The sequence below is a fragment of the Myotis lucifugus genome, unplaced genomic scaffold, assembly GCF_000147115.1.
Source record: "Myotis lucifugus unplaced genomic scaffold, Myoluc2.0 scaffold_465, whole genome shotgun sequence".
Classification (NCBI taxonomy): Eukaryota; Metazoa; Chordata; class Mammalia; order Chiroptera; family Vespertilionidae; genus Myotis; species Myotis lucifugus.
The window spans coordinates 430,188-457,781 of NW_005871513.1; the positions used below are offsets into that span (position 1 = coordinate 430,188).

The window sequence follows — 27,594 nt, forward strand, 5'->3', positions numbered from 1 at the left end:
GATGGTCTTTTAACGGCCTTGAGCCCTCAGGCCAGTGCTTTAAGGTGGGCTAGGGTCATCCTAGGAATGCAACCTGGAGCTCTTAGAAACTATTTTAGTGTTTAACGTTTTTAACGTGGGAGGAGGGAGGTGGACGAAATCACGAGCTTGAGCATCTGCAGTGGTTTTTGTCGGTCAAGGCTGAGGCCCAGTGGAGCAGAGGGCTGAGGAGCCTGGCTACGATTTGGTCAAGGAGAGACTCTTTTTCTCGGACACTGGGCACACACCCACCTGGCACACGTGGGAATGGCTCCCCTGGATCTGTTCTTCGTGCAGTGGCCCTCCCCCATTGGGTGCAGCCTGAGGCGTACCCCAGGGGCACAGAGGGCACGGTGATAGTCACACTGGGACAAGTGGAACCAGGACCATCCTGGGCAAAGCCAGAGTGTGGTCACCTGGTGATTTGGCCCCAGTGACTTCTGCTCGCCCCCTCGTTCCCTCACTCTGCTGCAGCCCCACAGGCTGCTCGTGGTCCTCCCCGCAAGGCCCTTCTCGTGGCCGGGCCGGGCCCTCTGTCTCGATGCTCTTTCCTTGGGCCCTGCACAGCCGGCCTGGCTGCCTCGTCTTTCCCCTGGATTCACCTTCCCGAGTTTCCTCTCCTCTGAGAAGCTGCCCTGACTGCGTGAGGAGCACCATGCTGCCTCGGGCCCCCGAGGGGCTCTTCCTGGCCCTGAAGCGCTGTGGCCCAGCTAACTGGTCTTCCCCAACGCCCCCCTTCCACCCCCCAGCCCACAGGAGGTGCCTCCGGGCTCCCTTCTCTCTGCCCATCACACACTGGCTCATAATTTCATACCTAACATTTGTCTCTACCATCAGACCAAGCCACCCTAGGCAGAGCCGTGGTGCTGGCTGCCAGCTGGACCCTGAGTCTGGGCACAGGGTAGCAGAGAGAACGCGGCCCCTCTCCTGACCCCACCCCTTCCACACAAAAAAAGACACTGCTCTTCTCCACTTTTCACAAAAATGTATTTCTGTGACACCCCAAAGTACAGACATTTACCCAGGACCCAGGTGGCAAAGCAATGCAATGTGAGCTCTGCCCAGGGGGCTGGCTCAGGCCACCTGGGCATGGAAGGGAGGGCGAGCTGGGAACGCAGGGCAGCTGCCCCGCCCCAGGGCTGGGAGGGAAAGACTCCAGGAGGAAAAGGCCAGGTGCCTCTCGGCAGGGCTGCTCCTCGCAGAAGTGCTAGGAGAATCCAGCAACAGGCCCGGGCAAGGAGGAGGGAAGAAAAGCCACGCCCCAGGACTGCCTGCAGTCAGCCCCGCTCCAGGCCCCTGGTTCTGGAGGGGCCTCCTCACCCCACCCCACGAGAGCAGCAGTTCGGAGTTACGCTGGGGGAGCACGATACTCGGATACATTTGGGGCTCACACTTCTCTGGAACTCAGCTCAGAGTTTTCCAAGGTAAAGCCGCCGGGCAGCACAGGAGGGTCTCCCCGTGCTGGTCCGGAGGCGTCTGCCTGCCGCTGCGGGGGGGAGCGCCTGCCTGAGGAGTGGGGTCCTGTGCGCAGTGGGCAGGCAGGGCGAATGAGGCAGGCTCAGTTCTGCTGGTGGGGTGCCTGGGCACCTTGGGTGCTGTGGGCAGATGAAGGGCCAGAGAGTAACAAGCCCCAGGTCCCAGAAGGTGCTGGCTCCCAGGCCGGGGGGCAGGTTCTGGATATGTTTGGCAGAGTGGGCAGTGGACCAGCCCTGGACTGGGGCCTTCAACTGCCTGGGACCTGGTGGGAGACAAGCAGCCTCCGTAGCAGCTTGGCCTCAGGCAGGCCTGGCCAGAGAGCAGCAGGGCCACTGGGAGCCCCGCTCCTGGAGGGGCCTCTGGGGCCGGGGCTGCCTGGGCGTAGGCCTAGAGACAGCTCACTTCTTTGCCCCAGATGGCCCACAGCTGGGAGCACCAAGGCATTCAGGAGACTCAGTGGGGTGGGTTTTAATCCCTAAACTCCATCAGCTGCCCTCAGGAACCCAGGCGCGGTTCTCAGGCTCTGCTGGGTGGGCTAGTGCTGGAGTGGGCTGTTAAAAGCCTGCTGCCTCTCCTAAGAGGAAGCCAGGCCAGGGTCTGAGATTACTGGGGAAGGACCGGACACTCGCAATGTTCGAGGCATTTAGTTGGGGGGAGGTGGAGTGTGGCAGCAATGAAGGCTGAGTTAGGGCTTGAGAATGGCCAAGGAAGCTGCAAGGACTCAGGGAGTATTTCTTTTGTTTTTGTACAGAAATCATATACACAAAACTTCACACTTCCTAACAAAAAAAAATAATATATATATAATATATATATCTCACTAATGTTAAGGAAAAGCGTCAGTTGTGCAAAAGTCCTCGTGTCCCTTCATCCAGTGGGAGGCTCCCGGTGGGGTCTGCCGGCTGGGCTGTTGAGTGCTGCCTGCCGGCCTGTGTCCAGAGCAGTGGCGGCCATGGGACAAGGCCTCTATCTGGACGTGTCCATGTTCTCCTCCTTAAAGTTACCGCAGTGCTCGATCACCTTTCTGGAGACAACGGGAGAGCATTGGAAGGCGGGCTGGGGTCGGCTGGGCCATGTCCCTCCCCGCTGATCAGGCCGCTGAATTTGTCAGCAAATGTTAACAATGATGCTGACTGAGATGGTGTGTGGCTGGCAGAGTGGCCGGGCCTGTGCAGAGCACCCAGGAAACGGTACCTGTGGCCATCAGTACCCTGTCTTCCCTGCCTTCCTCCCTATGTCCTGCCCCCTCTCGGCCTCAGGGGCTCCCCTGAATCAGCTCAAGCCTGACCTCCAAACCCCCCAATCCTTTCTTCAGCCTGTCTTTCTTCTTCACTTTTCCCTGCACACTCAGGCCTTTTCTTCCCCAAAGTCTACTAATGGCCCCAGACTGCACACCAGACTCGCAGGGCCGACGTCCTGCAGCATCTGGGAACAGCCACTTGTGCTCAGACCTCGAGTCCTTCACCCACTCCATTCTGGCCCTTGGGATCTGCTGCCCCACCCCTCTCCGGTGTCACCCTGGACCCCGATGGCCTTCCCGTGGGTGGGTGGGTGGGTGGCGGTGCTGTCCACTGCAGCCTCTCAGGGCTAAGGAGCGTCCGGAAGCGTTTTAGGAAGTAAGGGATGCCTGGCGTGGGCAGGAGCTGGGATGAGGCGGAGCGACTGCTCCGAAGCGCCCTTTCCGTGCCAATCACAGCTGCTGTCACACAGGCAGCTCAGGTACACACTCGGGTCTTACGGAGATGTCCACAGTGACCGGGCCAGTCTTACCCAGTGCTTCTCAGACCTCCTGGGACCCCGTTGACAGTGAACGTCCCCAGGCCCACCTCCCACACCCACGGGGGGAGAACATCCAGGTTGGGGCCTGTACATCGCAAACGGGCTTTCCAGATGATTCTTTAGGGAGATTAAATGTGAGAACCATCATTTTGCTATTCTTAAACTCAGATAAATCTGTCAGTTAATGTTTAAGCTGTGCCTTTTGCCAAAAAGAACCGCAGAAACAGCCAACACTCCCAGCCCCGTCGTGTCTTGCGAGACTCGGAGCTCCAGGCCCCTCTCCACGACCCTCTATTCTGCACTGTGTCAGGAATTGGGGTAAACTTAAGCCGCTCCCTCCTAGAATGGATCCTAGAGAAAGCAAGGATCACTGTGACGTCAGTCCAGTGACGTCTTAGACTCCGTGAAAACCCCACCGCAGCGAAGGGCCTGACGCTGTGCAGGGACCTCGCCCTCAGACACACGTTCGCTCTGCCCTGCCTCATGTCTAGCGTGTATGTCACCACACTGCTTCCTCCCTTCTGCTGGAATGTTTTTAGCCAGAAATAATGAAAGATTCTGATTTGACTTGTTGATGGCCACACTGTGGCTGAAATGACACTCAGGGAGGCCCCAGCTGGACATCAATATGCTGTCCACCTCCACACTCAACTCATGTCCTGACCGCCCACCGTGTCCCTCAGCCCCCCAAACCAAGGCTCTCAGCAGAAACACTGCCTGTCTCTTACCGGGCCATCTCTTTGGGTTTCCTGCCGCGCCGTGGCCATCTTTTATCATGTCCCTTCAGAAGGGGCATCCCACCTTTCTTTGATCAGCAGGGGGCAGTACTTATCCGCTGCGGGTAGGTAGGGGCAGACAGCAGGGGATCAGGGTGGGTCTTCGCTCAGCTTGTGGCCCAGAAAACCCTCCCTTGCTGTGAGGACTGCCCTCTCAGAGAGGTGGGACGAAGGCACAGGCCTGCGCGAGGGCCCTGCTCTAATCTGGGAAGAGCCATGTCTGCCCAGCCCGAGGGAGCAAGGGGTGAATCCTTGGAAAAGCTCCTCCCAACTCTGGTATGCAGCAGCATTTCCCCCTCCTGCCCAACTCACTCTATGGAAAATATCACCTAAACTGGTGGCTTCTGTTCTCTGGGAAGTTTTGTAAAAACATAGATTCCTAAGCTTTGCCCTGGGTATTCTGATTCAACAGATCCAGGAACCGTTATTTGTGTGTTTATAACAAAATACCCCCAGGTGACGCTGGTGGTCAGCCTGGGTGGAACACCGTGCCTTTCCAGTGGGGGTTTCATGGTTCCCTCCAACCAGGAGCATTCGAGTGCCTGGTGTCCATGGAGAACACGGCCTTCCGATGGGCCTGCAGCAGCTCTACGTGGCAGGAACTATCTTCACTGTCTCCATTTTACAGATGAAAGAACTGGGGTTCAGAGAGATGAAGTAATTCACCCACAGTCACTCCAGAGCTTGTCCGAGGGAGTCCCAGTTCAGAGCTCTTTCCTCTGCTACGCTGCCTCTTTGAGGTAAGGTGCTACTTTTTAGTAAAACTAACCTCAAAGAATAATAAAAGAGGCTACTGTTTATTGAACAGTCGGTATGTTCTAAGTGCTTTAACATGCCTTTTTTCACAGCAATCCTATGAGGTAAGTGCTATTATTATTATCCCATCTTAAAGATGAGACAGTTAAGGCACAGAGAGGTCGAGAAACCTGCTTAAAGTAACACAGCAAGTGGTAGAGCCAGTTTTCAAACCCAGGTTGTCTGCCCCCCGAGCCCGAATGCATGTCCGCTCTGCAGGTTGACAGGACTGAGCATGTGCAGGCCCCGGCTCAGCACTTCCTGCTGGTCCTCTTTTCAGACCAATCTTATGAGGTAGGTGACATCATTCTCCCCATTTCACAGAGGAGGTTAAAGAACCCGCATGGGGTCACAAAGCAGTAAGGGAGGGAACTCGGGGTCACACCTGGTCTGCCATCTAAGTCTTAGCGCGGCACCCTCTTTCTCACGTCCCCCAGAGTCGCAGAGCCGAGGACAGCTCAGGCTCTCCTACGGGAGGAGGCTGGGGCTCTCTGAGGAAGCAAGTTAGAGCTGTTCTAAGGTTCTCTCCTGTTCGCTCGGATTCTTTGTTTGGGTGGGTCTCCCTCTGCCTTCCCGAGGGCATGGAGATTTCTGCCTGTTCATTCACATGGAAGCAGGAGACATTGAGCGAGCTGTCTGGGAACTTCGGGTGGCCGTCTCGCCTGCCAGGCCTGTTCTGGTGATGGGGCCAGGCCAGCCACTATGCTGTGCGCCCCACAAATGCTGGAGAGCGAGGGCTGTGCTCCGAGGCACAGACACTGGTTTTAGCTCTCCGGAGGGCAAGGCTGGGTTGTAAACTTCTGGAGGGCAAGGCTGGATTATACGCTTCTGGAGGGCAAGGCTGGGCTATACGCTTCCGGAGGGCAAGGCTGGGTTATAAGCTTCCAGAGGGCAAGGCTGGGTTATAAGCTTCCGGAGGGCAAGGCTGGGTTATAAGCTTCCGGAGGGCAAGGCTGGGTTGTAAGCTTCCGGAGGGCAATGCTGGGTTATACGCTTTCGGAGGGCAAGGCTGGGTTATAAGTTTCCGGAGGGCAAGGCTGCCCTCAGTCGGGGTGTCCCTGGGTCTGACCAAGGCCAGGGGGTACTCACGGTAGACAGACACAAGGTTGTACAGGGCCCAGGTGGCCCAATGCTGGCTGACGGGGGAAATGCCCTGGGGAAGGAGGCGAAGAATCGGCTCAAACGACCTGTGGGAAGAGAAATCAAGGTCACTCTGGTGCCGGGTCTGGGGGAGAGCATCTTGACATTTCTCCTCCCTGCGGGGCCCTGTAGACAAACTGAGAGCAGGCCAGCAGGGCGCAGGGGATGCAGGCATCTGGCCTTCAACCCCCTGCAGGCTCCGCAAGGCCGCTCCCTTGTGCGGTGCGAGAGGTCAAGGGCCGGGACACATAGGGAGGTGAGGGACACTGACGAGGTGGTGCAGAAATGGGGCCTCAGCAAGGAGTGGCCCAGCCTGCGGGGGGCGGGAGTGGGGCTGCGCCCTGGGAGGCTGAACGTGTGACCGCACTGCTGACCGTGACCTTCCCTGGGCCATCAGCACTCATGTCCAAAAGCCTCGGTAAGTCAGACCCGACAGAGGATAGAAGACAGGCCAGAGGCTCCGACCAGACCGTGCAGGGAAAGAGTGTCCTGTCCCAGCACTGCCCCCGCCCCCCCCGCCCCCCCCCCACCCGCACTGTAATTGATATTTCTCCGGGAGTTGATGTCCCAGCTCTGGATGGCCGCCCACATGCGCTCCTCCACCTCCTCCCGCTGGGGTTCGCAGATGCCCCAGGCCTCGGGCCCATCAAACATGATGTGGGACAGGACGCCGCAGGCATTGTAGGAAACCTCAATCCCATCGGCCTTGCTCTCCAGCAGGTTGCTGCCAAGAAGGGAGAGAAATGGAGTCCAATTCCCCCCAAGTCCCTCTTCAGATACCAGCTGCTGGAGCCCAGCTTACAAACCACCTGCCAGAGGAACGACTGATTTTTTTGTCACTTATTGTCCACACCCAGAGGACTTGTGAGATTAGCCACTAGAGGACCATTTCTGGAGAGCTGAAAGAATAGGAAACCATACTATAGAGCACTGATGGCGAACCTATGACACGCGTGTCAGAGGTGACACGTGAACTCATTTTTTTGGTTGATTTTTCTTTGTTAAATGGCATTTAAATATAAAATAAATATAAAATAAATATAAAAAATATAAATAAGTCTTTGTTTTACTCTGGTTGCAAATATCAAAAAATTTCTATATGTGACACGGCACCAGAGTTAAGTTAGGGTTTTTCAAAATGCTGACATGCCGAGCTCAAAAGGTTCGCCATCACTGCTATAGAGGGAAGGTAATATTTATAACAAAAACCTAGGCTAAAAGCAATTGCTGCTACTAAGCACAGACTAGAACTCTGAGCATCCTGGCAGCCAAGGCAAAAAGGCAAAGGAGAGAAGCACCAACCTGAAGACACTGATGAACTGGGAAGTCATTAGCTGGGGCCGCAGCTCCCTCACCTCTGCCACATTTCCCAAGAGCCCCAGCATGTTCCGATGGAGTTCCTGCTTCTCGGGGAATTCCTGGCCAAACGAGAGCCGTCGGGCCACGTCAATTAGTACTTCATTAGTCTGTATGCTTAACTTAGACGCTTTGTGAGCGTCTGTCTGGCCATTCCGACACACAAAGAGGGGGTGCAATATGCTGCCCTCCTGCCTCCTAGTGCTCCCAGGCAGTGCTGGGTACACACAATGAGGGATTAAAATGGTGGGGGCTCCTTGCCACAAAAATCAAAGGCTGAGTGGGGATGGGACCTAAAATTGTGAATGGGACAAACATGGTTCTGTTTATCAAAGCTCAAAATACCAGTTTAGTTCTGGTCAGTGTCGCTCAATGGTTAGAGCGTTGCCCTGCGCACCGAAGGGTCTCTGATTCGATTCCCAGTCAAGGGCACGTACCTGGGTTGCAGTTTACTCCCCACCCCTTGTTGGGGCACGTGCAGGAGGCAACCAGTCGATGTGTCTCTCTCACATTGATGTTTTTCTCTCTCCCCCTTCCTTCCACTCTCTCTGAAAATCAATGGACAAAAATATCCTCATGTGAGGATTAACAAAAAATAAAAATTAAAAAAATACTAGTTGAATGGAATCCCCTTAGAAAGTAGAGTAAGAAAACAAAGGATGTGTTTCAGGATGAACAGACCATCCTACTGGACAGAACTCTGTCCAGCTGATGTCCCGATGGGCCCTGGCCAGACGAGGCGGCCTGAGGAGGCGCTGTGGAGGGCGGGCGGTTTCCCGTGGAGGGAGGGCTGTAAGGGGGGCCCAGCCAGGCCGCTGGGTCAGGGAAGGCCTCTGGAGCTTCTGTTTGCAGCAAACCCTGGGCTGGTGGGCCTGTGAGTGGCCCCTGCTGGCCTCCGGTGGGAACCCCGGGGGCGGGGGCCTGGGGACTGGAGTGGCCGTGGAGGGCCCGGAGGCTGCGGCGGGGACACTACCTTCAGGCAGTCCAGGAAGAGCTTCATGCCGCTGTAGTTGAGGAACATCTCGCAGTTGTCGGGCGTCTCGTCCGTGATGTTCCAGAGCGCGCTCCACGAGAACTCCATGACCTGGTCACACTGCGGCGGAAGAGGGGGGCTTAGCACAGCTCGCCGGGACAGGCGGCTCCTGGCACCCAGGGAGGGCTCCCCTGACAAAACATGGGCACCCCCGGGGCAAACCAGTCCCATGAGGGGCTCCAGGAAGACTCCACTTACTATCTTGTCTAGCAGCTTCTTCTGAATGAGCTTCAGCATGGTCTGTGGGCAGAGAAGAGAACTTGCAGGGGCCAGGCCTTAAGCGCTCCCGTGTCCCCCGGCCACCCCCAGGGGCGACAGCAATTCTATTCCTGGCCAATACACCTGACAAGACCAAACCTGCCCACCTGCTGGGAGGCTGTGGGAAGAAGTGCAACCCACAGACTTGGTACTTGGCATCAGGAGGCCTGGGTGCTCGTCCTGGCTCAACCCTGACTCCCTGAGTGGCTTTGGGCACGGCCCTCCCCCTCTGGGGAATTCAGCCTCCCCGGTGAGAATATGAGACTGGATGTTCCTTCCCCCTTCTTCCCTTCCTTTCTTCAGCAAGTAGCTGTTCTCTCCCTACTGTGCACTGGGCCTTACGCTAGAAAGTGCTGGGACGTAATGGTGGGAGGAGCGAGCACGGCGGTTTCCCCACCGAGCTCACTTGCAGTTGGGAAGACACATGAAGGCACCTGGTCTGAGGAGGCAGGAGTGACTTGCACAGTGTGACCAATGGGTGAAGAGAGGGGCTAAGGGGGGGATGACAGGATGTTCTAGGTGGAGGACATCTATGGGGGTCGTAAGCAACATGCACTGACAGGAAACTCTTCCTTTGGGACTGATTCATGCGGCAGTGGGGCTACGGATGAGGGGGGGGGGTGGGGACGCCCGCCTGCACGCACCACCACGAAGCCCATCTTGCCCACGGCCTCCTTGTGGTCATTGTCCACCTGGCAGACCAGGGCGTTGCACAGGTGCACAGCGATGCGCTGGATCGACTCGTCCTGCCGAGTGGGGTTGAGGATGCTGAGCAGGAGCTCGTTGACCCGGCGGTACTGGAATTCCAGCTCCTCGGGGATGCTGAAGTTGCAGAGGGTCAGGCAGCAGTTCCGCTGGACCTGGGCCGGGCAGAGACAAGGGGCGCACAGTCAGGGGCAGACTCTCGAGCTGAACTGGGGGGCTCTCTCGAGGTGAGGGATCATCCAGAGCTGTGGTGGTCCAGGAAGGCTTTCTGGAGGAGGAGACTACAAGGCTTCCTTAAAACACATTTTTAAAAATTGTGAAATATAATATTCATAGAGAAGCGTGTATAAAATAACAAATGTAGTTTTACAAATGATTATAAAGCAGACAAGCATTTCAACAACAATGTAGCCACCACCTGGGTCAAGAAATAGAACCCTGCCAGCACCCAGAAGCCAGCCCCCATGTCCCTTTCTGATCACAAACTCCTCTCCCCACTACAGATGCCCACAACCCCTGCTTTTTTATTTGAAAGACTAGAGGCCTGATGCACAAAATTCGTGCAAGGGGCTCAGCTCTCCAGCCACGGCTTCATCCGGAAGGTCGTTCAGCTGTCCGGTCTAATTAGCATATTACACTTTTATTAGTATAGATTTTCTAGCATCTTGCTTCTTTTAGTTCAACCACAGGTTTGCAAGATCAAGCATGTTGTTTTAAGTAGCTGAAATGCATTCCTTTTTCGTTGCAGTATAGTATTCAATGTACTCATCCATTCCATTGCTGGTGGACTTCAATGTTTTGACTACTTCAAACATATCTTGTACATGCATCCGGGTGTCCATGCACATGGGCCCCACTAGGGCACACACGTGTGGGGTGACGCTTCTGGGTCACATGGTGTGGGTGTCTTCAACTTTACCGGGTGACACCAGACTGTTTTCCAAGTGGCTGTACCAGTTTACACTCCCACCAGCAGTTAGGAGAGCTCTGGAGGCTCCACATCCTCAATTTCTCTGCGTTGTCTGCAGGCTTTATTTATAGTGTTCTCAGCGCATTTTCTTTGTGATTTAATTTCCTTAATTTTTTCTCATTAGATACTGGAAGTTCACCATACTTTATTAATTATGTAAATGAAAAGATATCACCCGTGGTTAACTCTTGGTCTCCCCCGCACAATATACATATATATTTTAATTTGAGAAAAAATTTACTTTAAGTTATAAAAGCAATACTTACTGAAAAAAGTTCAAATAATACTATCTGAGCAGTTAGTCCCCCACTTCATTTCCCAGAGTTATTACTGTTAAAAGTGGGGTGCACAGGCCTTTCTCTTTCTGCCATGTGGGAGCCTGGGGGCCTGTGGGGAACAGGAGTTGTAAAGCGACACCTGTGTCTGGCAGGCTGTGGTCCAAGGCCATTCTTGCTGGCTATACGCAGGGTCTCTGGACCAAGAGGGAGCACACAGTTCTTAAAATTGAAGGTGTTTAGCCCAGCCGGTGGCTCAGTGGTTGAGCATCAACCTATGAACCAGGAGGTCACAGTTTGATTCTCAGTCAGGACACATGCCCAGGTTGCAGGCTTGATCCCAGTGTGGGGTGTGCAGGGGGCAGCTGATCAATGATTCTCTCTCATCACTGATGTTTCTATCTCTCTCTCTCCCTTCCTCTCTGAAATCAATAAAAATATATTAAGAAAAAAAGTTTGGTGTACATTCTAGATATTTTTCTACTATATAAATACAAATATATATTTGGGGGAGAGGAAAGGCAAGAAAAGACATTATAGCCCTAACTGGTTTGGCTCAATGGATAGAGCATCAGCCTGCGGACTGAAGGGTCCCAGGTTCGATTCTGGTCAAGGGCATGTACCTTGGTTGCAGGCACATCCCCAGTAGCGGGTGTGCAGGAGGCAGCTGATTGATGTTTCTCTCTCATCGATGTTTCTAACTCTCTATCTCTCTCCCTTCCTCTCTGTAAAAAATCAATAAAATATATTAAAAAAAGAAAAGGAAAAAAAATGATTAAAAAAAAAAAGACATTATACATATTGGTCCCAAACTTCTCCTCACTTATCAATATGCAGGGGGCACCTTCCATGTTAGGATGTGCAGATTTATCATAATATCCCACTGGGGGGGGGGGTCATGCGTTAACTTTTCCAGACCCCTAATACTAAAACATTTTAGTTTCCACTGACCTCTACTTAATCAAAAAGTGTGGATATAGGCTCTGGCTGGTAACTCAGTTGGTCAGAGCATCATCCTGATACACCAAAGTTGTGGGTTTGATCCCTGGCCAGGGCACATACAAGAAGCAACCAAAGAATGCATACATAGGTGGAAAAACAAATTGATGTTTCTCTCTCTCAAAAAAAAAAAGGGTGGATGTATGCATATCCTTCCCTCTAAGACTTCCAACTGTGGGACACCTAGGCCGACAGAGAAGTGCACGTTTAGTCTGGGCAGGTGCTGACAGCTGCCTTCTAAAGAGCTGCTCCACTCATAGCTCACCGTGGGAAGTGCGAGAGTGCTCGTCCCCTCACCGTTGTCAATGTTGGGTTTCATCCACATCGAGATGAAATGTGGTACCTTGTTATTTTAATTTCCATTTCTTTGATAGAGTTTATTCATTCATTGGAGAGTCTTCAAGTGGCAATATTTTTCATTAAAAAAAGATGCCCCTTTTACTTGATTATAAAATTGGTCTCCATGTGGAAACAACAGTTGCCCTGGAGTTGGAGGCTGTGGGAAAGGGCCTTCCCACCCCTGCAGGGGCCGCATCCCACCACAGCCTTTCTGGAGGGCAATTCGAGAACCCAATGCTTTCAAAACGCACATCCCCACGGCCCCACAATTCCACTTGTGGACACGCAGCACACGGGGAGTCAGCTAAGCAGTCAGCACAGCCTCACTGAAGTAGCAATAACACAGCAACCTCACTGTTCCGCCTCGGGGCTGAGTCCACCACCGCAGCCCAGGCCCTCAGGGGCGCCCCCTCTGGTCCCTCGGGGGACGGGCTGGCCACTGCCTCTGAGTGGTCAGGCAGCACCATGGCAGCCTCTCCTTGGCTGAGGACGCTGACACTAGGCCGACAACGATTGTGAAAACGCACCGTTAGATCCAGCTGTCTGGGGAGGAGAGCTGGGGTTGTGAACAACTTTGACTTTCTAGTTACTACACTTTCTTTTTACTTGAATTTGTTGTCTAAGCATTCAGTGTCTTGCTTTTATAATCAGAAAACAAACATTATTTTAAAAATTTTGTTGGTATGGGAGAGGTCCACACCCACGAGACTGCTGACACAGAAACCACGTTACACAGCATCACGCAGAGCGAGCACCTTTACTAGACAAAGACCCACAGACTGAAACCCAGAGCGGCGGCGGCAGTGCGAACGGGGCTAGCTCTGGGCGGTGGGTTTTTCTATCTATAATTACAACTTTTCTACAATAAAAATCTTTATTACTTTTCTAAGAAAAGCAGTTACTGAAAAAATAGCCCCAGCAGAATGTTACTGGGCAGAGGGTGGAGGAGTCAGTATGAGCAGAGGCCCAGGGGCAGGAGAGCAGGGCCCTGGGGGGAGGGTGGCAGTGGCAGTGGCGTGGGGCGGGTTAGTGGGCCTTGGATGCCAGGTCCCAGAGTCTGGGGTGAAGCTGTAGGGAAGGGGTGTGGGGACAAGGGCAGTGCAGAGCCAGGCGAGAAAGGGTGGGAGCAAGCATGGCATTGGAGGGATCTACGAGCAGGGTGGGAGGCTGGGCCACAGGGGGAGCAGGGAAGGGGGCGGGGTAGAGCATGCAGGACCGCGGCAGGGGGCTCACCGTCACCTCCTGGTAGGATTCCATGCCATTGAGCACCACCTGGATGACCTGGCGGCGCAGCTTGACGCTCTGCTCGGAGCGGTACTCGGAGTTGGTCAGGTAGAAGAGGGCGGCGCTGCCTGTCACTTGGATATTCTTGTCGTACTTGTGGCACTTGAGGGCTGTGATGACCAGCTACATGGAAGACAGGGTATGGGGCCCAGGTTGGCAAGTCCGGTGGACGTTGTGCAGGGACAGGCCTAGGGCTCTTCGAGGGGGCTCGCACAGGTCCAAGGTTGGGGAGCAGAAGGCAGGGCCGGGCCATGGCCCTGGGACAAGGCCAGTGCTGGGGCAGGTGAGGCACTGCGGGGTGGGCTGGGGGTAGGACTGCCGGTGTCCTGGGGATGAGGTGACGTAGAGGAGGGACAGGGGCCCTGGCACACGGCTCGGCCGAGGCCAGGGTCCTCCAGGTGGGGACGGTGGGAGCCCGAGGCCCCACTGCTTCTGGGGCGGGGCTGACCTTCAGAGCCCGCAGGAGCTGGTTGCAACGCTCGATGCGCGCGATGTCAAAAAGCAAGTTGATGGCCCGGGAGGTGATCTCGGGCCTGTGCTCCGTGTAGGCCTCGATGGCGTTCAGCACCTGCTCCTCGTTCTTGTCGCCACTCACCTGGGGAGGAAGCACGCTCAGGCCGCTGGGAAAAGGTCACGTGGGGAGCCTCCGATCTCGGCTCCGCCTCCAGCCCAGGGCAGACACGGTGGGCCCCCAGCCCACCCCTCCCTTCTTCCAGGGCCCCCTGCTCCTCCCTCCCCCACTCCGCACCTTGTAGGCCGGAATGTGCGTGAGGCGGCACAGGGAGGTCTCGAAGAGCCCCAGGAACTGCAGCGGCCTCTTCAGAGCCCGGAAAGGCATGATGCTGCTCTTGGAGGGCTCGGTGCTGGGGAAGAGGTGCTGGGGTCAGTGGCCCGAGGCTGGGGCTGCCCCAGGTTCAGCAGGGAGGTGGGCTGCTCCCTGGGGGGCCTGGGGGGCCTGGGGATTTATTAGGGACCCTCTCCTAGACGCTCCAGCCCAGCTTTTTTCTTTTTAAGGGCAGGGGACATAGACCCTGCCTCCTGATGGAAGAAGAGCATGTGGGGTGGGAGGTGTGGCTGTAGTCACCTTTGGAAAACACCACCTGCCATTCTAGTGAGGACGTGTCACCTTTAGGTTCCACCAACAATCATGAAGGGACCGGCCCAACAAGCAAACCCGCTAAAGTGTGGTTGGGGACAGAGAGGGCCTGTGGCCAATTACCGCTGGGTGGGTTTGAATCCGATCTCTCGACCCACCAACCCAGGAACCAGCCTCTCTGCTGCAGCACCTACCACATGGCCGTACCGCCAGCCTCGCCTGAACACCGCCGCCCTGTCTCTGGCCAGTCTGAGTGGACAATTTCCCAGTCACTCCTGGCGCTTGCACCTTCTAGCCTTCGCACGTGCCCTTCCCTCTGCTAGGACACCCTGCCTGAACTCAGAATGAACTTTCAAAACAGCTTGGATGCCATTCCTCCTCGTCCCTCTCTCCTGGTCCTCAGGGTAGCCCGGGCCTCCCTTACCAGTCCTGATAATGGCTTGTCACACAGACTGGAGAGGGCAGGGCCTCATTCGCTCCTTTATCTCCAGCACCCAGAACAGCACTGGCAGAGGGCGTTTGGGAAATGCTTGTTGAGTGGTACCGTGGCCACCGTGGCGGTGGGCCCACCTGGTCTGCCCTGCCTCCTCGTCCATCTTGGAGATGCTGCAGTTCTCCAGGATCATGTGCCCAGAGATGTCCAGGGACATGAGGTTCCCCAGCTTCTGCACGAAGAGGCTCAGCACCTTGCGAGTCAGCTTGAACTTGTAGTAGCTGGAGAGGCGGTCTCGGGAGATGTCCAAGTGTCTGGAGATTGGGGGGAGGGGCACAGATCAGGAGCTGGACACAGGTTGGGACTGTCTCGTAGACCCTGCTGCTTCAGTCCACGGCAGGGCAGGGCCCCTCCCTACCACACTGCTGCAGGGCATTCTGGGAAAAATCCTACTGGGACCCGCGGGCCCCAAACAACCCTGATCCAGCTGCCACCTGGGGTTAAAGGTAGGGGACGTCTCTTCCATGCCCACCTTCTGCCTGGCCAGGGCTCATGACCCTTCTGGGACTGACAACATGAACCTCCCCCACCCGCACCCCCACCCCAGTGAGCTGTGGGCGGGCTGCTCACCGCAGCTTATGCAGCTGGACGATGACACGAATGTGGTCGTCCGACAGGTCCATGTTGTAGAGCACAAGGGACACCAGGCTATCTTTCACTGGGTCAGGAAGGCCGCGTCGCTGGTCTGAATGCCTGAGAGGTCCAAGGCAGCCAGCGCACTGAGCGGCCGCAGCAGGGACTCCACGGGGACCCCATCAATCATGCGGCCCAAGTTGAGGAAGCGAAGGCGGCTAAAGCCCTCGAAGGTGAAGTCCTTAACCAGCACCTGGCAGGTGGGGTTGACGAGGCACTCGTCCTCACAGCCCCCGGGGTTCTCCTCCTCATAGAAAATGTTGGCGCAGCCGAAGAGGCTCAAGGACACCAGGGTGTGGCTAAAGCTCCGCAGTGTCTGCAGGCTCTTGGCCGACAGCTTCTCGCAGTTGGTCAGGTTCAGCTCCACCAGGTCCTGGGAGGAGGGACAGCTCCGTCCATCACCCTGCCCAGCCCCTGCCCTAGGCTGGCCCTGGGCTAAGGGGGGCCGTGGGGGGGTCTGTCCAGTGGGGAAGAGCGCTGGACGGGCCTTGGGATGCTTGTCCTGGAGGCCATCGGCCCTGCCCGACTCACTGTTTGACTGTCTCGGGCCGCCTCCCATGCCCATCTCGTGCCCGGCAAGGCAGGTCTTACCTGCTTGCGAATGGCTTCCAGGTCCTGGTCTTGCACCAGGTCCTCGCGGAGGTGGATGCGGGTGAGGCGGGTGCTACGAGGATCTGAGAAGAGGCTGAAGAAGCTCTCGTGTGGCTCAAAGTTGCAGGCAGCGTTGACCAGTTCCACGTACCTGGGAGGGAGAAGCCTGGCTCAGGGGAGGGGCATCGTCCCCTGCAAGGCCCAGCGTAAGCCCTCTCCTCCCTGAGGCCTTCTCTGATCACCCCAGCAGCAACCTCTGTCTCCTCCTTCTCCTCCTCCTCTTCTTTATAGTATCTGGTTGGGTCCTGACTACCCTACAGGTGAGATACCCTGATCTGTGCCCCCCCCCCCACCTTCCAGGAACCAGGAGTCCAAAGTAGACTTCCTGGTGATGAAGGGGCCTCTTATCAATAGAAAATTCCAAGCTCTTCCCCCAAAACCATAGACACTAGAGCAAACATACTGTCCACACACCTCTCCTCTAAGCCAGCTTCTGGCTCCCTGACCGGCCCCTCCCAGGACCCTTGCCCACAGGAATTAAGTCTAGGGGTATGGAGTTCCCAGGTGGGTACAGGCAAGCCCTCATAAACCCTGCGAGATACCAGCTTATGCGAGAATCCTGGTCTTGGTGGGAAAGGCTTTGTAGTCAAACACTCTGGAATCTAAATCCTGCTTGGCTAGTCACGACCTGGACAACGTCACTCAAGTAACTGAACTTCTCCGGGCTCTGGTTTCTTCCTCTGTGAAATGGCCATAACTCTGGTCTGCACCGTGATCCACCCAGAGCTGCTGACCCACATTAAGTGCTCAGAACATTACTACAAGTTGGGTTCCGTCCTCAGCTCACACACAGGTTCCCACTTTATATGCAACTGTCTGGTCTGGCAGGTTCCCTTCTGGGCATCTCGACATCCCAGAGGCCACTAGCGGGGAGTCCTCTGGAGGGGCCACGTCAAGGTTTTCTAAACAATTCGATCCCTGGTCATGGATCCATTTGGGCACTGGTGTGTAAACCTGAATGTTCACACACAGTCACGTGTTCACAGGCTCCGGTGTGCACACACACAGGACAGCAAACAACTTCATTTATGTGCCGGCTTCTGTACCCCCTCATAGGTGTAATGCACACCTACAGTTTCACACTCAGACATTCCCTGTGCTGCAGAAGCCCATGTGTACACCGACCCATTCCTTCACGTGCACACTCCTTCATACACCCCCCCCCACACACACACACATAACTTTACAGTCAGAGGTACACCAGTATTCTATACCCATGGACACCCTTGTGCATGCACACACACCCTCACACTCACACATCCGTGGTCACACTACCACATGGTGCACACACACTGGTCCTAATCTCTCCACACAGGCTCATCTAAAGACTTGTGCCCCTGCCCCAGCTCCAGGCCTGCTCACTCGTTGACGAGCCGGTCACAGATCTCGCTGGGCAGGAAGATGTCTGGATGCAGCCTCGGAGACCCCTTATCCAGTAGGTAGCCCAAGGTGCCGTCCAGGTTGCGCAGGCAGAAGTCGGTGCAGAGGGCCGTCAGGGACTCGGGAGTGTCGGACGCCATGCTGGGGGCAGGAAGGTGGGCCACTCCAGGACAGGGGCCTCCAGGGACAACAGTCACTCCTCAGCACTCACAGGGTCATTGGCAGAGCCACAGCCTAGAGAATGGGAAAGAAGCTACGTGAGCCCGAGGGCCAGAACCACCAGCTGTCCTAGGTCCACTCCTGAGTAGGGAAGCTGAGGCTCCAGATGCCACACTCACATGGGCAGCTTAGCGGACCAGGCCCCAGGATTCCCGACCTCCTCTTGGCCCCTCTGCTGATTTGTATGATTTGGCCTGCAAAGAGCAGGGGGCCTTGTCCAAGTGTTTCTTTTTTTCTTTTTTAATATATTTTATTGATTTTTTTTTTTTTTTTTTTTTTTTTTTTTACAGAGAGGAAGGGAGAGGGATAGAGAGCTAGAAACATCGATAAGAGAGACACATCGATCAGCTGCCTCCTGCACACCCCCCACTGGAGATGTGCCCGCAACCAAGGTACAGGCCCTCGACCGGAATCGAACCTGGGACCTTTCAGTCCCCGGGCCGACGCTCTATCCACTGAGCCAAACCGGTCAAGGCTCCAAGTGTTTCTATGCCTTCACAAATGTCTGTGGACAGACCTGTGTGTTGGGAACCCAGTGCTTGGGTGTGGATCACAGGGGCTTTCTTTTTGGTTAATCCTCACCAGAGGATATTTTTTCTATTGCTTTTCAGAGAGTGGAAGGGAGGGAGGGAGGGAGGGGGAGAGAGAGAAAAAAACATCAATTCTTAGCTCCACCCATTTATGCATTCATTGGTTGATTCTTCTAAGTGCCCTGACCAGGGATTGAACCAGCAACGTTGGCACATGGGGATGATGCTCCAACCAATTGAGCTACCTGGCCAGGGCCCCTGCTGTGTAATCTAACTTGTATCTAGCTGTCACTGTTTGAACACTTAGGATGTGCCAGGGCTTTATAGACATGTTATCACTGAATCTCAATCTATATGATGAAGAATCAGGCTCCTCCTAATTGAAATGAAAATATGCGTCCACATCAAAAGCTGTACGTTAAAATTCATAGTGGTATTATTCGTAATAGCCCCAAATGGAAACAACACAATGTCTGTCCACTAATGAGTGGACAAACAAAAATGGTCTATCCATACAATGGACTATAATTCAGCCGTAAAAGGAATGAAGTACAGATACATACAACACTGGGCCTTGAAAACATTATACTGGTGGGCTTGCTGTAAGAGCCCAGTTTCCAGTCTCAGCCCTGCTGCTTAAGAACAGGGGAACTTGGGCAAGTGTCTTCACCTCTCTGTGCCTCAGTTTCTATTCCAAGTAGGGAGCGCTTTGTGAAGATAACACGGAATGACACAGAAATGGCTGAGCATAGTTCCCGGCACATAGTAATTACTCAATAAAAAGCCAGTATTATTATCAGCATCATAATCATCACCACCTTCTCCTATCTCACCAGCCCTGGTCCCCAAGTAGAGCAGTCCATTCCTGTCCAGCTCCAGGTCTGCGCTGCCTACGCCTGAGTCTCCTGCCATAGGCCCTGTGCCAGCTGTCCCACTGGCTATGGGACACCCTTGAGGGAAGGCACAGCAAACAGGCTGCCTGGGCCCTGGGCATGGCCTTCCTTTGCCTTCAGATCTGCAAGAGCCCAGCAGCCTCTTTTGCCTGGGCCACTGGAGGGCACACTGCTGGCTGGGAGACAGTCCCAGCTGGAGACCGATGAGTCCCATCTCTTTGAGCGTCAAGGCCTCCAGAGTTAGAACCAGCTTTCTGGTCAACCCCGTGCCCACAGACCCCCACTTAACTGGCCTGGCCTCCTCCACTGCACTGGCGATAGGCCATAACGGTCACCTTCAGACCTTTGCTCAGTCGGTTTGCTTTCAACGGGGACCATCCAAATGCAACTAACTACTCCACTTTCTAACAAATACTGCTCCCACCCCCAAATACACATCCACGTCCCTCCTGCAGGAAGTGGCACAGACCACTCCGGTCCACCACCTTTGACCTCTCCTCCTTGCTTAGCTGATGCCTAAGCACCCTCAGGTCTTAGTGTCGACACCATCTCCTCTAGGAAGCCTCCCCTGGCTGCCAAGTGTAGCTGCTGTGGCCCCAAAGGCCATCCCATAATAGTCCACGCTTTGCACTGATGCTGGGCTAACTACCTGGCTTCCTTGCCAGGCGGCCAGCTCCACGAGGCGGGAACCAGGCCGTCTTGCCTGGCACTCATTCCCGGGCTTAGCCCAGGTCCTTTGCTTGTTCACTCGGTAACTCTCTAGTGAGCACCGTGCATCCGATGGCGAACGAAACCAGACAAGGGCTTTCTCCTGATGAAGCACAGTGGCTCCGAAGGGGGACAGCCAGCCACCCAGGAGGCACCCAGACCCGCCCCCCATAACTGGGACCAGTGTTCTGAAGGGGAGGGAGGTACCGGGGCTCCCTGTGTCGATGCCAGGGACCTGCCTTGGAGGTGGCATTGCAGCTGCAACCCAATGAGTCACAGTTAACTCTGGTGGCGGGCAGAGAAGGGAAAGGCGTTCCAGAAAGAAGGCCAAGCTGTGCACAGGCTGCAGGGACAGACGGTGTGGGGCGCGGGCACCACAGCCCAACTCCACGACGATGTGCTGGACAAGAAGGGCTGAACACCACGGGACCCGACAAACAGATGCCTGCGGGAGGGACGAGGGCTCGCAGGCTGTGCCACACATGGGAGCCGCGAGGCAAGGCCGGCTCTCGTACCCTCCCTGCCCACCTGCCCAGGACAGTGCTAGGCACCCAGTGGCCACCGAGGAACCTCGTGACTGTACCGAGAGCTGCCTTTTCTGCAGGTCCCAGTCACCCAGGGAGCTGCTCTGCCCTAACTCTGCTCCTCAGGAGGAAGAGGCACCACCCTGTCAGCCGCCAAAGCCACCAAGAGACAAACCAGGCAAAGGGCACCATTTGCTAACTGCCTTTGGCAGCGCCGACCTTGCTGCTTGGGGCTGGCTGAGCCGGAGGGGGAAGGAACCGTCCTCAAGTTGGCACCGAGGCTGAGAGCCTGGGGGCCAGAGTGCCCGGCCACCTGTGGGCATCCAGCTGCAGGCCTGGCACCCACAGAGGCAGCCACCTCCGCTGCCCCAGCTCCTCACTCCTCAGCACCGCCATCGGGGGTTCCCTGGGGCAGAGGGAACTCTGATGGCGACAGAGCAGCACCTGGTGAGAACTCTGCCATCCCCGCTCCTGCAGGTTCTCTAAAACTGGATCCTTCATGAGCTGTGACATCCTCTGGGGGAGGGAGGGGGCACAGCAGGGAGAGAAGAGAGAACAGCAGCAGCCGCCACCCCCACATCGGTGACTTTCAGACGTGGCGCTGCGCTGATTCCACACGGCCTCCGAGTTAACCAACGAAACAGCATTCCCTCGGACACTGGACTGTGGCTAATTCATCATCTGTGTAACCAGTTGTCTAACGACCCCTCCCCTGGCCCCACGCTCCTGGATCCACAGGGTCCGGCCCGTGCCTGGCACCAACAGAATAAAGGTTTGCTTTGCCAGTTACCATTTTCTGATGAAGACACCGAGGCTTGCCTGAAGTGACTGGCAAGAATGGGACGCAACCCTAAACCAGGCCGGTGCTTCTCACCAAACCATACAGTCTCCCATCCACCAACCGGAGGGGAGAGAAAGTGAGGTCCAGAGGAGGGAGCGTGGGACCCCACCAGCGCTGACACCCAGCCGACAGGATCTGGGGGGCAGGAAGCTCTGAGCCTGGGAGCAGCGCCCACCTGTGAAATATTCACCCAGGAGCGGGGGGGGGGGTGGTAGAGGGGGGGACCCCAAACAAATGCCCTATTTAGAGGCTGGAAGCTTTCCAGGAGGGAAGGGATCACAGGGAACATTGGGGGGTAGCAGGCTGCTGTGAGGGGAGTCAGGGCTCTGGGGAGCAGGGGTGCAGGTGAGGGTCAGAGGGCTGACCTGCAGAGTCGAAGTCTGTAGGGGGGGTCGTGTTAGGGAGATAGGGAAATGGAGTGGAGGAGGAAAGTCATCACTGCTCGCTGGTGCTACCCGGGCCAGAGGGGCCTCTAACGAGACACTCTCACACCCATACTGACCACCATATTCCAAGAACTCTGCGGGTTCACCACCACACGAGGCAGCTGCGGCTCAGTGGTGAAGTCATTTGCCACGGCCTATGGAGATGTACAGACCAATATGTATACACACACTCATTCGCTCTGAGCTTCCCATGCATCTTCTCATTGCAGCCACACATAACTGGAGGGATGACTATATTATAATTTTGTTTTCCAAATGAAAAAACTGTGGTTCAAAGAAGTACAATGACTTGCCTAAGGTCCCCCAGTAGGTGCCTGGCTCTCTCTACCATTATGCTATGGGCACGAACGGGTTCTCCCACCCTCAGCTCTCCCTTCTGTGGCGTGAGCCTTCACTGCCTCCTTACAACTCTGAGCGTCCTTGGGCATTGAGTACAGATGGTCGGACATCGCTGGGAACCATCCTGTGGACATCTATTGTTTGTTTGCCAAGGACTGGAAGCTTCCTGAGGCAGGGACCCTGTGTGATCCTTGAGATCTCCATGACAACAGTGAGGGGGAGGAGACATAGTTCCACATGGTGCCCAGGCAATATTTACACCCTCAATATTCATCAGGGTCCTTACCTGCTTGGTGTGTTGCAAATGTACCTACCTCATGCGGTTGGTGAGGACATGGCATGAAATGATGGGAAGAAGGTGGCAAATGCCGGGCTGGTGTGGCTCAGTGGTTGAGCATCAACCCATGAACCAAGAGGTCACTGGTTCGATTCCCAGTCAAGGCACATGCCCAGGTTGCGAACGTGATCCCCAGTGGGGGGGGGGGGGGTACAGGAGGCACCCAATTGATGTTTCTCTCTCTCTCCCTCTCCCTTCCTCTCTATCTAAAAGCAATAAAAACATATTTTTTAAAAAGGTTTTTTAAAGTAGGTAGTAACCAATCATTATGGAGCAATTTCCAAAGAATGATGTTTGGAGAGACCCTTCTGCTCATTTTTGAAGCTGGAAAATCTGCGCATTTCTGAAGCTTCATGATCCAAAAATAGATGACCGAGGGGGAGACTCTGAACTTGCATTTCAGGAATCGAGAACAGCTCAGTTACCGAAGCTGCAGAATCTTGGTGATGCTAACAAGAATAGCCCTTTACCTTTGTAGAGGGCTTTAAAGTGCAACACATTCTTTCAGAACCTCGTTTCATTTCACCTCCCGGTAGCCTTCAGAATTAGAGTCCAGACAGGAAAACTGAGGTCCAGACAGGATGTAACTGCCCGAGCTCACACAGCAGGCCCGAAGCACAGCAGGCGCTTGAACCCTGACCTAGATCGCTAGTCCAACGACCCAGCTCCAACATGCTGGCTTTCAGCATCTACGTGCTCTGACTTTTCATTTTCAAGTCCTCTCCCCCAAACGCCCCACTCCGCCTATCAGACTCAGGTCTAGACTTGAGGGGTGGGAAGGAGATCAGCCTGCAGAATCTCAGCCTCTGCTGGGCATTTCTGGGATGGACAATCTCCATCATCAGATCAGCCACACACACTCTGACCATACATCTAAGGCCAACGTATACTGCCCTCACCAACCTGTCTTCATATTTATTTCAACACCGTATTTTGCCTGTTTTATGTAGGGAATGGGGTCTTGCTAAGCTCTTTTTAAAAAGCCCCCATCACCTCCCACTGTCATCAAAAAGCCAGGACCAAGCCCTGGCTGGCTTGGCTCAGTGGATGGCGCATCAGCCTGCGGACTGAAGAGTCCCAAGTTTGATTCCAGTCAAGGGCACATGCCCGGGTTGTGGGCTCGATCCCGTGTGGGGTGTGCAGGAGGCAGTCGATCAATGATTCTCTCTTATCACTGATGTTTCTATCTCTCTCTCCCTCTCTGAAATCAATTATATATATATATATCTGGACCAAGCTACCATCTTCCCTGTACAGATGAGGAAACTTCGGTGAAAAAGATCCCTTGCCCAAGTTCTCACAACCAGGAAGCAATGGCATGACCTGATTTAACCACAGGGCTCTATGGCTGCCCTTTTTGTATTTATTCCATCAGTGATCATTAGAGAGATGGAAAAAAGGTACTTACAACTCAAGGCCAGAGCACAATGGCCATCTGTCATCTAAAACAAACCTGTATTTTCTCCAAGCACCAGACATCTCAAGTTAGCACAGTTCTGAAATGGTGCCCCATTAGACACCCCATGACCTTGCATCACACAGGCGGTCCCTGATATCCTCCCCGACACTATCTGGTCCCCACTCTTCTCTGACCTCATCAGCCACCCCTCCCCTCCTTCATTCTACTCCAGCCCTATTGTCCTCATGCTGTTTCTTAAAAGCATCAGGTAGGACCTTTGCACTTGCTATTGAATGCTCTACCTCCAGAGAGCTGTAGGGCTCCCTTCAGGTCTCTGATCAGGTATCGACTAGACACGTTCTCTGATCACCCTCTATAAAAAGGTGCCTGTGCTCTGGCTCTTTCCATGGCTTTTTCTTCTTTGTTTTTCTCCAGGGCCATCCTACATAGTATGTTCATTCTTTGCTGAATAAAGCAATGAACCCAAACAGAGAGGCCCCTCTCTCCTAGCTACCACCTCCTATTCTAAAGGAAGCCTGTCTTCCGTGCTCATTCTAACTAGCGTGTGCCCTGAAGAGAGAAATCAGATGGGGTGATTTTCCCCAAGGAAGCACCAGGCATCCCTCTCCCCTGGAAAACCAAACGTGCCGGCAGGCACAGGCAAAGCCTGGGGATCCTGGACACCGTGGGCCAAAGAGCAGCCAAGTCACATTCCACCCACAGAGCTCCAGTGGCCAGCAGTTTCAGTTTCAACTCACCTACCCGGCTCCTGGCTCCTCAGGTTTGCAACCCCACCCCGTCGCTTTCCCACCCAGTTGGAAAATCTCAGCCTGTTGGGTTTCCCTGCACCTTGTCATCCCTTTTAGGAGCTGAGCCAGAATCCAAACCGTCCCCGAGCTCTGAAGCAGGGCTTTGGGGGAACTTAAGCTCATCCAACAGGTAGGAGGGGCAGTCCGACAGGATCCCCCATTTTGTAGGGGCATTCAACAGGGAGTCATTTTCTCTCTGGAGGAAAGCAGCTCAGTTTTAAAGGCACGTTTCGCAGACCTGGCAGCAGGGGCAGAGGAGGAGGACTCCCTCCCACCATTGGCCGAGATGGACCTGTGCAAGTGGTTGCAGCTGCGATGCTGAAGCGACGCCGAGGCGCCGAGGCAGGAGGGGAAGGGGTGGGACGCAGAAACATCCCTTGGCTCTGGGATCGAAGGGGATGCTTCCTCACCTGGCGGCCGCCGAGGAGCGGAGGATGCGGCCCGGGCCGGCGGGGGATGTCGTCAGGCTAAGGGACGGGGTCTGAGGGAGACGGGGGTCGACGAGGCGGAACTTGGGTTCCCGGGGGCGGGAGTCCCCGGCGGGAGGGGGTCGCGCCCGGGGGACCCCGTGGCCGTTACCTTGCCCTTAGGGCTGCAGGCCGCCGGGTGCTGGCTCCGGGGCCCGGCCCCTCCCCCGATCCGGCTCCTCCGGCTGGGAGCCTGCAGCCGCCGCCCGCCTCCGCTGTCAACAAACCCCTGGCGCGTCACTTCCGGGGCCGCCCCTTAGCAACAGCGGACCGGTGTCCGCGAAGGGTTCCGCGGCGAACGCGGGCGGCGGCGGCGGAAGGTTCCGGGGGCTCCCCTCCGGGATCCCGGACCCGTGTTTCGGGGCCGGAGGGAAGCGATGGGCGTCCCCACCCCCGTGGTGAGCACGTGCGTCAGGGGCCGTCTGGGGGTGTCCGCTCGTGTGATCGGAATTCGGTCCCGCTCTGTCCTGCAGCTCAGCCAGCGGAGCCCGGCAATGGCTCAGGGCGGGACTGGCTCCTCCTTCCCCGTCTGCGCCGAGGTCCCTGGGAGCGCCAGCCCCTACCCACGCGCAGCGCCCTATGGAGCATCTCTGGGTCCACAGGGAGCACACCCAGTCCAAACGCTGTCATCAGCGTCCTCCCAAGCGCCCTGCTCCCCCCCCCCCCCCCCAGCTGGGTAATGGGCCGCCAGGGCACTCGGCTGTCACGCGGGAAGTCGGGAGTTTTCCTCAGCGCCTGGGCCAGTCGCCAGGTCCAAGGAGCTCCAACCCAGTCCCTTCTCTCCTCACCCAGTAGTGCCGGACTTCGTCCACCATCCTTTCTTCTCTGGGTTCCTGCAGCAGCCTCCTCCTGGAACTCCCTGCCCCTTCCGCTCGGCCTCTCCCCAGTCCCAGGATGACTTTTCCAAAACGTAAACCTGATCAGGGAGCTCCCTTGCTTACAGCCCTTTTCCTAGACGACAAGGACATCTGCCCCCTGTCTCTCTCCAGCCTCTTGTTCCCTCTTATTTGCCCCCTCCCGTTCTTCAATCCAGAGAGTTCAAAGAATTATTATTATTATTATTTTAAATGAACCCCTCTTTCCCATAGGCTCAAACAATTATCTCCCCAACTAAACACTTTTCTTGCTCCCATCTATAGCCAGCGTACTCCTCCACCTTCTGGTCTCAGTTTAGATGCTGCTTTCTCAAGGAATCCTATCTCCTTAAAATGTATCTATAATAATAAAAGCGTAATATGCTAATTAGACCAGACAGCCAAACGACCTTCCTGGATGTCCTTCCAGACGACCTTCTGGACAAGCTGGGGCTGCAAGGGTTGAGGCTGTGAGGCCGAGTCCCTTGCACAAATTTCATGCATCAGGCCTCTAGTGTATATATATATATATATATACAATTCTAATAACTAACTTTGTGAATTTTTAAAATATATTTTTATTGATTTCAGAGAGGAAGGGAGAGGGAGAGGTAGAAACATCAATGATAAGAGTATCATTGATCGACTGCCTCCTGCACGCCCCACACTGGGAATGAGCCTGAAACCTGGGCATATGCCCTGACCAGAATTGAACCAGTGACGCCCTGGTTCATAGGTCAACATTCAACCACTGAGTCACACCAGTCGAGCTAACTGTGTATAATTTTGAATCCTTTAAAAAGTCTGTTGATATTTTTAAAGTCTATTGATTTTAAATTACCACAGTTAGCCATGCTTGTAAAAAAAAAAAAAATCCACACGATACAGAAGTATATGGCTGAGAAAATGAAAATCGACATCAAACCCTAACCAGACCCCGATTTCATGCCCTTCCCCAGAGGTGACCTTTGGGGAACCATTTGGCAAGTGTCCCCTTTAACAATATGCAGACCTAGAAACCCACGCCTGAAACCTATATGTTCATGTTGACTAATGTCACTCCAATAAATTTAATTTTTAAAAATGCATGTGTATGTAAGCACTAAAACTATACAACTCTTAGTACCGTACATAGGAGTTAAGTCTTTGGGATTTTGGATTAGGCAGTGCTTTCTTTAATATGACACCAAGCACAAGAGAAAAATACAGACAAATTGGGTTTCATCAAAATTAAAAACTTTTGTGTTTCAAAGGGCACCATCAAGAAAGTGAAAGGGGGAAGGAGATTGGGGGTTAATGGGGGGATGAGGACACATTTGTAATACCTTAACCAATAAAGAAATTTTAAAAAAAAAGCGAAAAGACAACCTGGGCGGCAGGTGGGTGCGGGCTAGAAGGGGTCGATGGGGGCAAAAAGGGGACATATCTAATACTTTCAACAATAAAGATTTTTTTAAAAAAGTGAAAAGACAACCCACAGAATGGGAGACAATATTTGCAAATCGCATATCTGATAAAGAACAGTAACCCAGTGCCGGAAGCCGGTCCATCCTTGCTGCTTGACACAGTTGCTGCAGGAAAGAAACATCTGCACAGCATATGTTTCAAGGGACCTGGCATATATAGCATATTGTTCTTAATATGTTTGCTCTCCTTAGCGCCATGTGTTTTAACCAAGGTCACCTCTCCGAGAAAGGTTGTTTCCCCAGGTGGGGATCTTTTCCTGAGGTTAGGGAGGGGATACAACTCCTTAATTAAGTGCCAGGCGGGTA

At 54.7% G+C, this 27,594-nt stretch overlaps 1 protein-coding gene across 1 annotated transcript; it reads right to left on the minus strand.

Annotated features, from left to right (window-relative positions):
- Positions 1–988: 988 nt before the first annotated feature.
- On the minus strand, positions 989–25,194 carry ZER1 (zyg-11 related cell cycle regulator). The gene is given in 19 exon segments (XM_023744452.1): positions 989–2,518; positions 4,002–4,075; positions 4,077–4,108; positions 5,934–6,035; positions 6,524–6,708; positions 7,287–7,402; positions 8,314–8,433; positions 8,572–8,613; positions 9,276–9,491; positions 13,153–13,326; positions 13,652–13,798; positions 13,952–14,066; positions 14,870–15,046; positions 15,363–15,450; positions 15,453–15,798; positions 16,017–16,167; positions 17,439–17,690; positions 24,912–24,982; positions 25,081–25,194. Coding segments are annotated over 17 exon segments (2,301 nt in total). The 5' UTR covers positions 17,597–17,690; positions 24,912–24,982; positions 25,081–25,194; the 3' UTR covers positions 989–2,460.
- Positions 25,195–27,594: the final 2,400 nt, after the last annotated feature.